This window comes from Asterias amurensis, chromosome 13 (genome assembly GCF_032118995.1).
Source record: "Asterias amurensis chromosome 13, ASM3211899v1".
Lineage (NCBI taxonomy): Eukaryota > Metazoa > Echinodermata > Asteroidea > Forcipulatida > Asteriidae > Asterias > Asterias amurensis.
This window is the reverse complement of record NC_092660.1, coordinates 1,307,549-1,325,024: the sequence shown is the minus strand read 5'-3', so window position 1 is coordinate 1,325,024 and position 17,476 is coordinate 1,307,549. Positions and strand designations below refer to the sequence as shown.

The 17,476-nt window shown below is 39.8% G+C and overlaps 1 protein-coding gene across 6 annotated transcripts in view; it reads left to right on the top strand.

The window, feature by feature from the left end:
• LOC139945746 (A disintegrin and metalloproteinase with thrombospondin motifs 6-like) overlaps nt 1–17,476 on the top strand; it is a 100,982-nt gene that overhangs the window by 50,767 nt on the left and 32,739 nt on the right. For 4 of the 6 annotated variants that reach the window (XM_071943134.1, XM_071943132.1, XM_071943133.1 and 1 more), the window contains 3 exons: nt 6,859–7,082; nt 10,155–10,238; nt 11,195–11,334. In XM_071943134.1, coding sequence (XP_071799235.1) covers nt 6,859–7,082; nt 10,155–10,238; nt 11,195–11,334 — 448 coding nt within the window. Of the gene's footprint in view, nt 1–3,027; nt 3,122–3,246; nt 3,319–6,858; nt 7,083–10,154; nt 10,239–11,194; nt 11,335–17,476 lie in introns of those variants that run through there. The other 2 variants (XM_071943135.1, XM_071943136.1) reach the window with 2 other exon arrangements.

Below are 17,476 nucleotides of genomic sequence, written 5' to 3'. Positions count from 1 at the left end.
CGCATTCCAAAGCTGGGAAGCTAATCCACCTGTAAAGTTATGATCATTTGAATTCTGTAATAGTGGAATAATTTGAGACGAGTTGTCTGTTACTATATTAGCTGTGAGGTAAATGCATAAATGTTTCTGGAAGATTAAAACAATCACAGAGAAAAAGAAATTCATAAAAGTTCAGCATTGAAGACTGCATATTGCAGGGGGGACATACTCCCCCCTTTTAACTCCGGGTGGATCCCTCCCACTCATGCCTGAAGCAGCCACTTTGAGGGAGGATTGAGTGACATATCTCGTCTAGACCATCACTTGCTCAATTTTCTCGCTAATCTTTTCTTACATTATTCCAACAAGACTGCTTGGATAACGAGTGACCTTCAAGGATGTTACTCTGGTACAACATACCCATTAAAGGCACTGGGCACTATTGGTAATTACTCAAACTAATTGATGGCATAAAAACTTACTTGGTAACGAGCAATGGAGAGCTGTTGATAGTTTAAAACATTGTGAGAAAGGGCTCCCTCTGAAGTACTGTAGTTGTTGAGAAAGAGGAAATTTCTCACTCAAATGCTGAAAGAGAGCTCAAATAATACCTTCAAGGCACTGGACACTATTGGTAATTACTCAAACTAACTGAAGTATAAAAACTAACTTGGTAACAAGCAATAGAGAGCTGTTGATAGTGTAAAACATTGTGAGAATTACGGCTCCCTCTGAAGTAATTTCACTCTAAAATATTTGATTTGAATTCGAGACCTCAACTGAGGTCTCAAATTCAAGCAGCTGAAAGCACACAGCTTGTGCGACAAGGATGTTTTTTCTTCCATCATTCTCATGCAACTTCAACGACCAATTGAGTTGATATTTTCACAGGTTGTACTTTATGCATATGTTGAGGTACACCAATCTTTGACAATTACCAACGGTGTTTAGTGCCTTTAACACCAGTCTGGCAAGTCAACAACGCTCCTTGATTCTCAAATATCCATGACAACTTGAAGACCCCTCAAACATGTTCAACTCAGACAAGAAAATAAACAGCGACCAAACCCACCCAGTTCTTCCCACCTAATTCTTCGTTTTTTAGTGTGTAGAAAGTGAACTGGTTGAAAAGTTCATGCGGGGAGAATTTGCGCTGGCAGGTGAGCCATCTGGGTTAAGGGAATTTTAAGCGACTTGTGGACAGCCCTAAAAGGGTGTTTTACAATTGATAAAAAAACTGGGTTAATGGTGATAAGAGTGATTGCTTTTTGTAGATGAGTTTTTTTGAAAGGAACACTGTTTATACTCTAATGGTGTCGAGGTGTGAGTTGTTTGAAGGTGTGGGCGTACAAGGTGGAGGTTGAATAGGTCTACACCCTTTAGCACATTTCATGCATGTCTTTCCCCACTTTCGTTTTTTTTGGTGTGGCCAAACAAAATGCTTTCATTTTATGACTTGTGTGTGGTCTTCATCACAAACTTGGGAGCGAGGTTTTTGTTATGGTTTGTTGTTGGGCGTGGCACCTTGGGGTGAGGCACTCTGGAGGGAGTTGAGTTAGAGTTGAGGGATTAATGATGGTGTGTGTATCAAATAAATATTAGAACAGAGAAATTCAATGGGGGGGGGGGGAGCTTTGAGGGAAAGAGAAGTTTTGTTGAAGAAGTCTTTGTGGTTGGTCTAAAGTTGTAATTACTGTACTATGATTAAAAGTTACATGTTTGTAGATATTGAAGGAAACAAATGTACAAATTATCTGTCACTGTGGAAGAGTGGTTTGAATGGGTGTGGCAGCTTGGGGTGAGATGGGGTTAAATGTTGTTGCCTTCAAGGTTAAGAATACACTTGTTTTTATTGCATGTTTTCGTCTTTTTGGTATCATAATTCAGTGTGTGGGTTTAGTTTGACAGATTTACACACATCTCTTGAGTTATGACTCATGTACAATTTACTTCCCCGGATTGTTCCATTATAGGAACCTTAAAACAGAAGTGATTTTATTTTGTATGACTTATGTATTGAAGCAATGGAGCAGGAATAACAGGGATGCTGAGAAATAATGCAACTGGGTGGGGGTGTGAAACAAGGATCAGAATCCACTGGGCGGGGTTCCAATCCAGGATCAAATTCACTAGGTGGGGTTCGAATCCAGGATTGCAATCCACTGGGCGGGGTTCGAATGCAGGAATGCAATCCACTGGGCGGGGTTCGAATGTAGGATCGCAATCCACTGGGCGGGGTTTGAATTCAGGATTGCAATCAACTGGGCGGGGTTCGAATCCAGGATTGAAATCCACTGGGCGGGGTTCGAATTCAGGACCAAATCCACTGGGCGGGGTTCAAATCCAGGATCGCAATCCACTGGGCAGGGTTCGAATCCAGGATCGCAATCCACTGGGCGGGGTTCGAATCCAGGATCGCAATCCACTGGGCGGTGTGCGAATCCAGGATCGCAATCCACTGGGCAGGGTTTGAATCCAGGATCGCAATCCACTGGGCGGGGTTTGAATCCAGGATCGCAATCCACTGGGCGGGGTTTGAATCCAGGATCGCAATCCACTGGGTGGGGTTTGAATCCAGGATCGCAATCCACTGGGCGGGGTTTGAATCCAGGATCGCAATCCACTGGGCGGGGTTTGAATCCAGGATCGCAATCCACTGGGCGGGGTTTGAATCCAGGATCGCAATCCACTGGGCGGGGTTTGAATCCAGGATCGCAATCCACTGGGCGGGGTTTGAATCCAGGATCGCAATCCACTGGGCGGGGTTTGAATCCAGAGTCATAAATCAATGGTTGGGGTTTCTGTAGTGTTTACTTAGTGATGCTGCACCCCCAGCATGAAAGTGGACTAATCTATGTATATAATTAAGACCCCTTAGAATACTGAGAAGAGTAGCCCTTTCTTATTTAGATTTATGAAAGTATTTCAAACTGGGCATCTTTAACTATTGTTATGGCCATGGGTGAATGGGCAGGGTCCTGGATAGAAACACACATACATGCAGTGTATAGCTTTATGCACACACTCTCTCTCTGCAGACCACTGGAGTGGACAGTGCCTTTTATTATCTCTACCACCACCAGTTCTAGTATCTTGTCCATAGTATGAAACATAGCCTGTACACAGTAATAAATAGGTTTAGGTAACTATTCTTATTAAATAAATATAACTGGACATACTAAATAGGCTTGGAAATTCCCATCAGTTATTGAACATTGGGCGTTTTCATTGTGGTGTTGGCAGTAGTTTAGGTCGCCACCCAAAAGGTGCACACCCCAACGATACCTGCCTGCACGTCCTTATGCGAGCTAGCTATAAACAATAGTAACTGTAGGAGGGGTAAGTACTAAAATCATCCTTTGCCTCTTCAGTTCTTATCCAGGATCAGAGTCCACTTGTGTTGGGTTTGAATCCACTGTTTGTGGTTCAAGTCCAGGGTCTCAATCCACTAGTTGAGGGTTTAAATCTAGGATTGTAACCCACTAGTTGAGGGTTTGAATCTAGGATTGTAATCCACTGGTTGGGGTTTGAATCTAGGATTGTAATCCACTGGTTTGGGGTTCGAACCCTGGATTGTGAAACCACTAGTTGGGGTTTAATGCCAGGGTTGTAATCCTAGTTGTGTGTTTGAATCCAGTATTGTAATCCAGTAGTCGAGTGTAGTCCACTGGTTTGAGGTTCGAATCCAGGATTGTGATTACACCAGTTTATTTGTTATCAATATAAACCACAAGGGAAACCGACTGGGTAAATTTTGAAATGATTTTGGGGGTTGAACAAAGATTTGACTAGAGTGGGATTTGAACCAACGACCTCCGGATTAACAAATCCATTTTTAGCGCTAAATTTATTTACAGTACAGATAATTTAAGTACCAGATTTGATGCCACTGTGATGGACGTTCACAGGATCATGCAATCCATGCAGATGGTTGATTGATGTTAAAGTGTGGTCGTCTGATTGCGTGACACAGAAAAATCTCTACATCTTTCAGCAGGAATTTTTTTAATAGCTTGGCGTAGACGCTTATTTATTTAAATACACGTGTTACGAATGTGTGTGAGTGTTCCTTTTACCAAGCATAACATATTAAACATCTTTAACGGGAAATCTTTGTAGGGGGGCAGGATTTTTGAAATTGAGTTGTTCGAATTGTTTGAATTCCTGCGTGTGAACCAAACCTAAATATTTGAATTCAACTATTGCAAACATATAATCTATCATATGAAGAGATACAACACAATATGGGTGTCATTTAAAGTCATTGGACACTTTCGGTAAACAGTATTGTCCAAGGCCCGCACTTTGTGTATCACAACTTATATAAAATAACAAACCTGTGAAAATTTAGGCTCATTGGTCATCGGAGTCGGGAGAAAATAACGAGAAAACCCACCCTTGTTTCCGCACGTTTCGTCGTGTCATGACATGTGTTTAAAATAAATCTGTAATTCTTGATATCAAGAATTTATATTGTTTTAATATTTTCTCAAAAAGTAAAGCATTTCATGGAATAATACTTGGTGAAAGAAGTCTTTCACCATTACCTTCTGTGAACCCTGTAAGTTATTTGTAAATATGTGAATTTTTTTCCCGTTCCAAAAGTCCAATGGCTTTATCAGTAATAACGCATGTCTGTTTTTGTAAAGGCAGAGCATGAATTTTATCAACAACACTGTGTTTACCCTTTCCCTAATAATCCAACTGCAATACAGTGCTCAGCCTATTTCATTTACACAAGTTATGAATTGTGATATTTATACATTTCCAAACAGGGAATACATCAAAAGGGTACCATTTACTTCTTCAAAAAAAGAAAGGATTTCAGAGAAAAGAGAAATTCTATTGAGATATTGAGAGCATCAACGCCAATGAACTCGTTCTCATAGATTGATCAACACTGTACAATATCTTTATTAGGTTCACTCATTCGGACAAATTGTTTTGTTGACGAAACCGCATAATCTAAGAATACTTCAGGTCTTTGACATCGCTTTGCTGTGGGTTTTTGTACCTTGATGTATACTGTGAGTGTTTAACCCAATTCGGAAGGGGTCGTGAGAAGTTCACTCTCAGTTTGTAAATAATCAAGGGGTAAATATAGAGAGGTTTGGTCTGAAAGTTTGTCTGTCGCCCAGGGGACTTTTGACGGAGCTCTATGTGAGTTTTGATTTTCACTATTTTCGGTTCGGAAGATGAAAGTAGGTGGGTGAGAATGGGTTTCTATTTTGCCAGAAGACACAAAATAATATCGCCAACTTCTCCCAAATAGACTTGTATTTTGCTTGTTTTGAGGTTGTAAAGTGTTTGTGTTGGGTTTATGACTGGACTATAGTTGTGTACTCACAAATCCAGACCCTAAAACAAGATGTATGTTGAACGCTAAAGACATTATTAAGATAATATTTTCCTGAGACTATTGGTTTGCATACTAGAATGTTAAGGCCAAGTAAAAACAAAAGACACACCAGTTGAGTGCCCTGGGGTGTTAACATTAATGTATTATTAAATACGTTGCTTGTGACTGGTATTTAGCTGTTGGTTACTTGTATAACAATTGAACACTATTAGTAATTGTCAAAGACCAGTCTTCTCACCTGGTGTATCTCAACATGCGGTATGCATAAAATAAAAGCCCTGTGAAAATTAAGCCCAATTGGTCGTCAAAGTTGCGAGATGATAATGAAAGAAAAAACACCCTTGTCACACGAAGTTGTGTGCTCTCTGATGCTTGATTTCAAGACCTCAAAATCCAATTCCGAGGTCTCGAAATCAACTTTGTGGAAAATTACTTCTTTCTTGACAGTTATACGTTACTTCAGAGGGAGCTGTTTCTCACAATGTTTTATACTATCAACAGCTCCCCATTACTCGTTACCAAGTAAGGTTTTATGCTAATAATTATTTTGAGTAATTACCAATAGTGTCCAGTGCCTTTAACGCAAATTTTGTGCTTTTAAGCAGCACTATGAAATGAAGCCCAGATTCTTTCACTCGGTTCTGTGCCCATCAGATTCTGCATTTTTCATACTGAGCCAGACTGATGACCTTTTGTAACATGGCTAGTGGGTGTTGTTACAAAACTCAACCAAACTTTTCATGTCTCTGGGCCGACCTTCACATGGACTTCCTGCTTGGTTAATCCCCCAAGTCTAGTACCCTGTGTGACTCATACTGAAATATAGTAGTCCTCGGGGTCTGTCCCCATGCTGTCCTCCGGTCAGAGGGAAGGAATTTGTGAAGAGGGATGGGGGTTGTTCTCCCTGACCTTGATGTCTGTTAGAAGGAGAAACAACTTCAGGAAGTGGCCCTTTCTGATCTCTTAAAAGTGGGATTGATACTTTGAAGGTATTCTACCCCATGGACTGAGGAAGTGCCCACTTACAGGGGATGTTATAGCATTGGTTTCTGATGGGCACATTAATCCATTAATCCCTTAATCCCTTGAGTGGTTTACGAGAATCCTTCCTCATTCTAACAGAATCCAACACCGAATTCAACACCCAAACTGATGGACTCTGATTATGGTGGTAAAGCAAAGTCAGTTTACTGAATGCAGTCCTCAATCCAACAAAATCAAACAAAATACGCTGTTGGGTTTTGATGAGTTGGGGTGGTTAGGGTTCAGTCCTCAATCCAACAGATTTAAGCTAACCATGCTGTTGGATTTTGATAAAATTGGGTAGTTAGGCCAGGTTCAGTCCTCAGTCCAACAGAATCAATCAAAATATAGCGCTGGATTTTAATGTGTTCGGGATTTTAAATAGGGTTAATATAAACTGTCCAGTAATGAAGGAATGTGAAATCACAATATTTGTCATACTTTCTAGTAAATACATCAAGTTTCATTTTATCATTACTTTTTTTTCTTCATCCCAGATTCAGAAGAAGTTCATAAATCTTGGTGGATGACAAACAGCGACTTTTCCTTCGCCGAGCAGATCCTGAAAAAACACCCGACACGACGGCGAAAAAGACGTCGACGAGAAGTAAGCAGCATGTCATTAGAGCTGAACGTGGAGACGCTCGTCGTGGCGGACAAGTTGATGAACAGTTACCACGAGGATTATATTGAGTCCTACTTACTCACCCTCATGAATATTGTAAGTTTGAGCTTACCTAAAAGGCAGTGGACACTATTGGTAATTACTCAAATGATTATTAGCATATAACATTACTTGGTAACAAGTAATGGGGAGAGGTTGATAGTATAAAACATTGTGAGAAAAGGCTCCCTCTCAAGTAACGTAGTTTTCGAGAAAGAAGTAATTTTCCACGAATTTGATTTTAGAGACCTCAAAATTATATTTTGAGGTCTCGTAATCAAGCATCTGAAAGCACGCAACTGCCTGTGACAAGGGTGTTTTTTCTTTTCACAGGTTTGTTATTTTTGGCATAAAAAAAAATGTTGAGATACACCAAGTGAGAAGACTGGTCTTTGACAATTACCAATAATGTCCAGTATTTTAAAGTTGTAAAAGACCTTTTTGCAAATACCCATCGCACAAGCGCTAACTGTTGAATGAGTTGCATGCTGGTCTAGCTAGCGATCAAACTTGATTGCTAGCTAGACCATCATGCACCCTATACCAACCCTACGCACATGTACCAAGTATTTGCCATATAGCCAGGGTTCACGTACCAAGTTTGTGATACAACTTATTAAACGGCAGGAGAAGGATCACCTTAAGGGGATGCAACTTTTTATTTCCGATATCAAGCAATGAATCACAACGGAAACTGGCCAGGTTTCAATTACCCAGTCAATTTCCCTTGTGGTTTATTACTTGTTAACTATTATTTTTGAAGAAACAACAACTACAACAGAGATTTCTTAAGATTTCATCGGTATAGGCTGAATTCTTCAAACGTTAAAACCTACCTTCTTTTCACCTTAAGTTTTTAGTTCTGCACCATCCAAACAAGAAAGGGGGTAACCGGATAGAGAACCGTTTCAAAAGTTCACTTTTTCCTTCCCCTGGGTCTGTGCCAGATAGGGTTATAATGAACACTTCCATGGCCTTGGGGGATTCTAGGATTCCTCTGTTGAGCTGACCTAGTTACATGAATGTAGTCATTTTGAATCACAGCGATAGTGCCAAGTCGCTACATTGGTTGGAATTTTCCATTCAGATTTGTTATCAGTTTTTTTATTAGTTGAGATCCTTCAATTTTGATCGTAAAAGTTGCAAGAGAATAATGGAAAAGAAACACCCTTGTCATACAAGCTGTGTTTTTTCAGATGCCTTGAATTGGAGACCTCAGCTGAGGTCTCTTATTCTTTCTCAACACTTGCATTACTTCAGAGGAAGTTTTTATACTATCAACAGCTCTCCATTGTTAGCTTACTCGCTACCTAGTAAGTTTTTGTGCTAAAAATTAGTTTGAGTAATTACCAATGAATCAAGTAGCCGGCAGCATTATATTCAATGGACAGACAGATCACCATGTTGCTGTACTCCTGTTTGACCTCCAATGCTGCATTAACCAGTCATTACTTTAAAGGACACACACAAATACTTTGCCAAGAATAACATCATAAAATGATCTGGAACACAAACACCACTCGCCCTAATGTCCATAACAACTTACAGTTCCTTCAACAGTTTAGCGAACTTTTATTTAGTTGTTAGATTTCCGCCAGATCTAAAAGGTTTCACACAAAACTTTATACAATCCATGGCTGTTTCATGATGGTACAATCTAAAGGGTTAACCACAGAAGTTCCCTGCCGAAAAGCTTGGCAAAGTGCAATTAAAGATTAGCCTTTTCACCAAGTCAAGGGCAAAGTGTTTGGGTAATACCGAAGGCATCACCACCCTAAAAAATGTGCAGAGAATGCTTGAAAGGATTGCGATGGAGGGGAAAGTGAAGAGGGCTGACGCAAGTATTTGTCTCTTCACAGAATTCCACTAGAGTGTCTTTTGATTTGTAATGGAAAGTGGCATCAGCAAGGTCTGTTATTTTATAAGAGCTGGTTGTGTGGGGGGGGGGGGGTGAGGGGAAAGAGGCTCCCTGTGTGGCTTGACGTCACGGCTGGCTATTGTGTAATTTGTGTTGGTCTTTTGATAGTGGAAGATGTTTTCTCTCCACTTGACAGAGATTCTGGGTGTTATTATTCGACTTTTTACGATGAAGTAATACACACACCATTCTGAGAAACTTATCGATGAGGTAATACACACATCATTCTGAGAAACTTATCGGAACGGATTTTCGTGTTGGAGAAAACATCCAGAGATAAGTGGCTATCAAAGATTCAAGTGCTACCAATTTCCTGATAACTCTTCAGGGTTAAATCAAGTGTCACAATTTATGATTTGCTAAGCATGGGAAGTCATGCTTAGCAGAAACGGTATACAAACCAGCCAGAATGCTGTATTGTAGTTGATTGGTGTGCGAGTGGTTTAGTTAAGCAATATTTTATGATATGTGGAATTGGGCCCTTGATGTTTCTGTACTAAGCTTAACTGCTAAGCTGCTGTTTGACTAAAAATGTAAACAGGTCACATTTTATCGCCTATAGTAACAGTAGTCTGTCATGGGGAATCCCTGGGCTGCTTACGATACCAGCACCTTAACCTTCATGTTGTGTGCGGGGAGCACCCAGCTGAGGGTCCGAAATCAGACTCTAACCGCAACTTCATTGGATTGCTCACTGAGTGTTAACCTAGAAACGACTAACTTGATTAAAGTCGTGTGTGGATAAAGATACTTGTATCTTGTCTTTGACATAAAGCCATTGGACCCACGTGTTGTGTAAACACACGCAAAAGAATCCAGTGCGCTTAACGAAAAGAGAAGGGGTTCGTCCTGGTGTTCCTGGTTTGATTGGCAGCATAGTGCCCCACAGCACCTTGTAAACCATTACATGGTGCTATGTAAAAGGATTAGGTCTCATAATTAAAACCTGGTCCCACATACTGTATGTTAGAGCGCCTTGAGTATAATAATAATATAATTATTATTGAACAAAACAAGGTACCTGTTTGTTTGTCAAACCCTGGTGATGGTGTTCGGAAGAGATACATGTAGGTCTCACATAGTCCCGCATACCTTGCAGGGAATACTGTACGTTGAAGAGCCTTGAGTGATCGATATGCCTGCTTTATAAGAAGCCATTAATATTATTCTGATTATTTATGGGTTGATTCTGCTCTTTCTCTGGAGGCTAGGTTGCTGATCTTTATCATGATGCCAGTGTGGGAAATTTAATCAACATTGTCATCTCTAGGATCATCCTCGTCTTACAAGATCAGGTGAGTTTCTCTCTAAAGCTTCCATGGCCCTTGACCCCTAACCACCCTTGACCCCTAACAACCGCTGACCCCTAACCATCCTCAACTTCTTCCAAAAATAGTTTTCATTTTTGGCCACAAAAATATTTTCGTCAATGGGCGTTGCTGATATTTCTCTGCTTTGTTTGACATTCTTGGCATTTGTGACTCTTTTTTTAAAACCTTTCTTTGTCAAATTGTCCACTTTTTGTAGTAATTTTGGTATATACTTGTTGTAGTTGTATTTGACTTTTGTTTTCTTATTTGCATTCTTGCCATGTTTTCATCACATTGTTGTTCACAATTGTTTCTTTATGTGTTGTTCATAGTTTCATTTCTCTCAAACATTTATACCCAACGAGTTTTGTGTCATGTATTTGTGTTTCCATTTTTTTTTAAATGTCATCAGTTTGTATAGCAGCTCATGTATGATCAACTGCTAGATTATCGATGTTCAAAACCCTAGTTGTAATCTAAGTTTTATTATTGTTATTTATTTTTCCCCAAAGTACTTCACCTTTCACCCAATGAAAATACTGGGTTTGTAACATCTGACCTTGTCTGTGTGCTTAAATGCACTGGGCTTGTTTGGTAACTGTCAAAGACCAATATTCTCACTTGGTGTATCCCTACATTTATGCATATAAAAATAACAACTCTGTGAAAATTTGGTCTCAATAGGTCGATGAAGTTGCCAGAGAATAAGGAAAGAAAAAACACCCTTGTTGCATTACTTTGTGTAATAAAAGACTTTTATTATGTGAGTGAGAATAACCTCTTTCTCAAAAACTATGTTACTTTCGAGGAAGCCATTTCTGACAATGTTTTATACTCTCAACAGCTCTCCATTGCTCGGTACCAAGTAAGTTTTTGAGTAATTACCAATAGTGTCAAGTGCATTGTAGTTTAATATCCACATATTCCTTGATGTCATTCAGGAAGATCTATCCCTGGGCCACCATGCAGACATGTCTTTACAGAGTTTCTGTCAGTGGCAGCGAAGACTTGGCCCACCAGAGAATCTCACTGAAGAAGACGGAAACTTCAAGAAACACGACAACGCTATTCTGATTACCAGGTTAGTCCAGTCAAACTTGATTTCTTAAACCTGGGGTCGATTTCACAAAGAGTTAGGACTAGTCCTACCTTAGAACTAGTCCTAATTTAGGTTTAGACCTAACTTAGGACTAATCCTAGAAGATATTAAAAACGTATGGCTAGTCCTAAGTTAGGATGAGTTACTTGTCCTAACTCCAGATAAGACTAGTCTTAATTCTTTGTGAAATTCACCTTAGGGGAACGGCAGGCATAACTCCATTTGTGAAGCAGAACCAATCTTTTTCCTGGAAGATAAACCTGAAGGTCAGACTTAAATGACCTTTGTATAGTCAGAATTATTGATTAATCTGTCTGAATGTTTGAGTTGAAACTTCCATATTTATCCTTTCAATTTAAACTGCTGTACTAAAAAAGAAAGACACTTATATATTGACCAGTAAATCATTTTTGAAAACCATACAAGGAAAGTACTTCCCCATTAGTTGGACGTTTATATTCCAGAATTCACTTGCCCGGGGCATAATCAATTTTGTTTAGCCCTGGATAACACATTGGAAAGTTGCCCAACACAAAAGCCTCGGCTGGAGTATTAACTGAAGTGTAGGGTAAATGGTGTTTATCAGATTTTATTGAAGTGGTTAAGTTTTATTTATTTGAAAGGATTAGATGATCGCGACTTCACCCCACAGCATCTGCCAAAAGAAACATTACAAATACAGAAATGAGTATTTCCTAGAAAGATGGCGTCCAACAACTTTCCTTTGTAATTTGTATGTACGGTTGGTCATGTAACTTTTTTAGAGTGGAGCGCGAAAATCTATAATTTTGTAGAATTACTTGGCAGTCTGTTTGAATCTGTTCCAAGTCACTTCTTCAAAGGGTGTTGGTCTCCTAAAATGAATGTCAATAAAAAACTTGCTTACGAGTAATGTGGTTATAAAAGAAGATATCCAAAACAGTTTGGAATCTGAGAAGCATTTCTATCAGATATGTTCTCAGATTGTTGGTTCAAATTGTGGATTAGTCTTCCTTCGTGAACATAACCGCTCCGGATTTTTGGCGATATAATAACTCAGAAACGCGATCATGTTTTGAATGAAATTTCTACAGGTTAGTGTTATCGTATGTATACTACATTTATACAGGATTCCAACAATTGATCGTTGCCAAAAACCAAATGTATGTTGTCTTTAAAGACCCTGAACACTACTGGTATTTGTCAAAATCCAGTCTTCTCATCTGGTGTATCTTAACATATATACAGAATAACAAACTACTTCTTTTTCAAAAACTACTTCACTTCAGATGGCCCCGTTTCTCACAATGTTTTATACTATCAACCTCTCCCCATTACCCGTTACCAAGTGAGGTTTTATGCTGATAATTATTTTGAGTAATTACCAATAGTGTCCACTGCCTTTAATGTCAATTGAAAAGCCTGAATGTTGTTGGTGCTGTGGGGTTCTTTCCAAGAAGGAGAAGAAGTTGACCATCTGGAATAGGCTTCAGCCATGACAGGTCAGTCTGTCCAGGGAAGGGGGAATGCGGAGCTTTCGCTGGAATGCAATTGTGTTCTTGTGGTTTCCACGGTTCATTGATTTCCTCACAGGAAGAATGTTTCCTTGAAGTAAAAATGCTCTATGGGGTTAGTCAAAAAGAAGTTGACCGAGATTTATGATTTAAAAACAAAACAACAACTGACACTCAAAACCCCAGTGAAGCACATTATAAACGAGCATTCTTTTTTGCTTATCTGAAGAAAAAAAAAAGAATAAAACAAATTGATCATTTCTAAGAGAAGTTATGCCTGTGTTACTGAAAGCACTCATGTTTGTAGATGTCCATGGAATGTTAATGCTTGACTGAATCTAAGTCATTCCGGGAACAGCCTGCAAAATGAGTTCCTTGATTAAAATAGACATAACTCCTCTCAAGAATGATCAATTTTTTTTTTTTTTCTTCTTTCTAATGAGCAGGAGAGAGTGCTTGTTAAAATAAATGCTTTACTGAACTTTTGAGTGTCATTTGTTTGTTTTGAAAAACATCACCAATCCCGGTCAACTTCTTGTTGACTCGCCCTGTACTCTTTATCTTCGATTGTAGGTTTCCACTCTCTCTACTTTTGCTTACAATCATTTATGTGAAAGTAACAAAGGATCTTTGTGTATCCTTTAATTTTTTGAAGTTGATGCAGCTTTTGAAAACAGTTTTGTTTTGTTTTATCTGCTTTTTAATTCTTGGAGAGTGACTCTTATTGAAATGTAAGTGTGAGAAGGTTTTGAGTTTCAATTCTTGGCGGATCCTGGGAGAATTAGTTGCGGATGGGTTACTGAACTGGGGGGGGGGGAACTTACTATGTTGTTTATTAATCTTTGGTTATTGAGGGTCAATGTGGAATGGGGTTGGGGGGGGGTAGCTGTCAAACTATTGCGTGCAACCAGTCATGGTTTTACATCCTGGAACATTAACTGCTCTTTGTTCTGTTGACGGGAATCATTTGTCACTGTCTAATGTTGAGTAAGGGTCGATCTCTGATGTATGTGAGAACTGAAGGATGTGAACTAACTGAAAGTCTACTCACAGCTACCTTTGTAGCCCCCTCTATGTGTGGATGAAGGCCAAATTGTTTCTTGTATGCTCTATGCGCCCTCCCCCCCCCCCCCCACGGGCAAAAATTGCTCAGCAGAAATTTGTTCTCAGCCTAAATACAGTTTATTTATTTTTAATATAGCTTTATGAAGTCAAGTCAAGGGAGAAGCGATCATAACACTTATGAAATTTATATGCTGAGTGTGAATAGCGTGAGCCAAGTCCAAAACAATGAATCTCTTAGCTTGTTAGTTGTTCCTTTCAAGTAAAGGTCTGGTCTCGGGCTTCATATTACAAGGTTATGACATCACTCACTTCTCACAAACCCATCAATGATCCCCTAGAGTGGGGTACCGGTATTCAGTGGTTCTCTGAAATGCTTCCTATCAATGCTTTAGTGTGACGTGGACGAGCAGCATTCACACATATGTGTGAATCTGGGTGCATTGGTAGGCGAAAGGGGAAATACCGGGTGCTTTTAAAGGCACGCTGCATGCATGGACACCTTTGGTAGTTGTCAGAGACCAGTCTTCTCACTTGGTGTATATCTCAACACATGCATAAAATAACAAACCTGTGAAAATTTGAGCTCAATTGGTCGTCGAATTTGCGAGAGAATAATGGAAAAGAAACACCCTTGTCGCACAAGTTGTGTGCTTTCAGATGCTTGAATTTGAGACCTCATTTCAAATATTTTAGTGCGAAATTACTTTTCTCAAAAAACTACATATACGTCAGAGGGAGCCGTTTCTCACAATATTTTATACTATCATAGCTCTCCATTACTCGTTACCAAGTAAGTTTTGCTGCTAACAATTATTTTGAGTAAATACCAATATGGTCCGGTGCTTTCCTAGGAACGATGTTGGTTACTGGCTACAATTACCGTAGAAAATAACTATGTGTATCTTACCGCGTTTCATAAAAGAAATATATCAGGGTCTGTGTGTCACTCCAAGACATGTAAGTAAAGTCACTTTTTCAATTTTTGGTCAATTCTTCTACATGTAGCTCTTCTCTTCAGGATTTTATCTCATGATTACATCACAAGTTGGTGCAAAACAATTCGTTCAATGTTTGAGAAACCTATGTTTTTTTCCAAGTACTTTTGGTACCAACCCTTGATGGGTTTTACTTCAGTCAGGTGTGAGTCGTCATCATGCCACCTTTTGTTTTCCATCCTCGTTATCACAGGGGTCTCCGTTAGTGGGTCAGCGGGTTAGGGCTGTTATTGTACCACCATCCCCCATGCTGTTTGTTATGAGCTGATGCGTCAAAACTATGCATATGATGTTTGGGTAATTACGCATGATAACAACAAGTGTACTGAGAAGTTTGTTTTGGGAGATTCTGCATTGCGTACTGGACTCCGTGACCCCATTGATATGTTTGTCGTCTCCCCCCCCCCCCCCACCTCCCCGCCTTCTTTTGAGGGCGTCGGGGAAATTGGTTGTCAAAATACCTGGGGATGGGAATTAATGGAATGTACTCCGATGAATTGAAAAACAAGGAAGTTTCAGATGAATTCCGTATGAAGGATTGAATTCCCTGTTGTACATGTATGTGTTTCAATGCTCTGAGCACCCCGGTGTTCCCTGAGCCCAGTTCCACCCTGACCTTCATTAGGCTATAGCCATTGTAGATGGGTTTACAGTGATGAGAGAAACTCATAGTACCACCTTTTCAGTGTTCCCTTAGCCCAGTTCCACCCTGACCTTCATTAGGCTATAGCCATTGTAGATGGGTTAACAGTGATGAGAGAAACTCAAAATCTCAACATAATTGGAGCACCTATCAGTCACCATCTAACTACTCTAGTGGGACTGCTACTTCAAATTGAAAAGCTGAAAATAAATGGTTAGGGTCACTTCAAACCAGGTGGTCATAACTTTGTAACTGATATACCTGCCTCTGTTGAGGTAAGGAATAAGTAGACTGGTCCCCTGGCTTTATCACAAGGATAAAGACAGGTTTGTCTAAGACAACAGGCCCCATGATTTCATTGGATACAATGATTTCATCGGATAAATGACGTAAGCTTTCCGTATCTGTAGTGGGTCCGAGGTGACGTTGATTTTGTCAGCTTGCACTTGCGATTGTCTGCATGCAGCGTGGACATGCTGTTTGTACATCATGTTATAATGTGTACATGTACGTGTGAATTGACTGCAAATCTCTGTGAAATTGATATGAGGTCAAAGGTACATCTGGTGGCATCAGGTCAGGCTGGTATCTGGCGTTGTTCACGATCCTTGAAGTGTGACGTCAGATGTTCAGGCTATAAGGATTAGGCTGTGTGTTGAAGCAACTGACTATGTGACTGAATTGGCTTTAAAAGTTTGACTGCACCCAAACCTCTCCTACTCACTATTGTAAAATGTCACTTGACTTTAAAAAATCCCATACCCCTCCCCAACAAATCATAGTTGAATAATCGCAAACCTCCAAAGTCATACTTTACAGTACTTTTCTAAAAGAGGAAGTTGTTAGTGCTTGGGACAACAAACGGAAAAACCTGCTCGTTGAGACAACGAGGGAGCAAAAACCTCAACTTTCCTTTCTAAGTCCCGTTTTTACCCAAGCCTTCCGTCTGAACAAAATAAACTTAATGGTTAACATCTGGGCAGTAGTTTCTCAACTTCCAACTTGTTTACATCCATTCCTCTTGAATTGTAATCTCTTAAAGGCTTGTTAGATCGGTTCGGAGTCTGTTTTCCTGAGGACAACATGAGAGAGTGAGTCCGATAGACTCCCCTTGACTCTGGCCTAACGGCAATTTATCCTTGCCCAGCAAAACTCTTCAGTCTTGGGCGAGGTCCAAGGGGGGGGGGATTTACTGGCAGAATCTTGCAGGAAGCTTCAGATGGGAATTTCAGATACTTAAGGGTCATTATCTGACGACAAACTACCCTTTTCTAACCTTGGAACATCATGAAACGTTTCAATTTGTGGAGTTGTCTCTTTGGTGTGCGTGTGGACCCAAGAGACGAATTAGCAATTAACTCTAAATTCTTGTCTTTCTTAATTTGTGTATCGCTGACTGTGGGACCTAAGCTCTTACAGCTTTGTTTATTTAAGATAGCTTGTGAACAACTTTTGAAGGATTCAAACTGGTCTTGGGTCCAAAATAAATAGGCATTCACATTTCAATGTTCACATTTCTTTCTTGCGATTGTATGACATTGTTTGAAAAATGGCTCAAGTACTACCAAAGTTGTCCTGTAGCATGCGACTGCAACATGGATGCCCCCAAGTTGCCTGCAAAAGTTGCCTCGTGTGACAGTTAATTCCCTTGATTTACTAATTTATATTCTGTTCTTGCTTCAGAGTCCGTCTTCGATATTGGATTAGTTTCCACTAATTTGTGATGGGAGATCAGAGAAAAAGACAGTTGGGGTTCAGTGAAGTTGTTTTCTCTTTGAATCTAGAGTCGATAATACTTTTCATGTCACCTGGCCCCCAATAAAACTTGATCCTTGTTCCCATGAGACGGAATTATGTTTGTTGCAGACTCTTAAAACAAATTGAAATTTTCCACACATAACTATGGCGTGTTGAATTACGAGCATGTT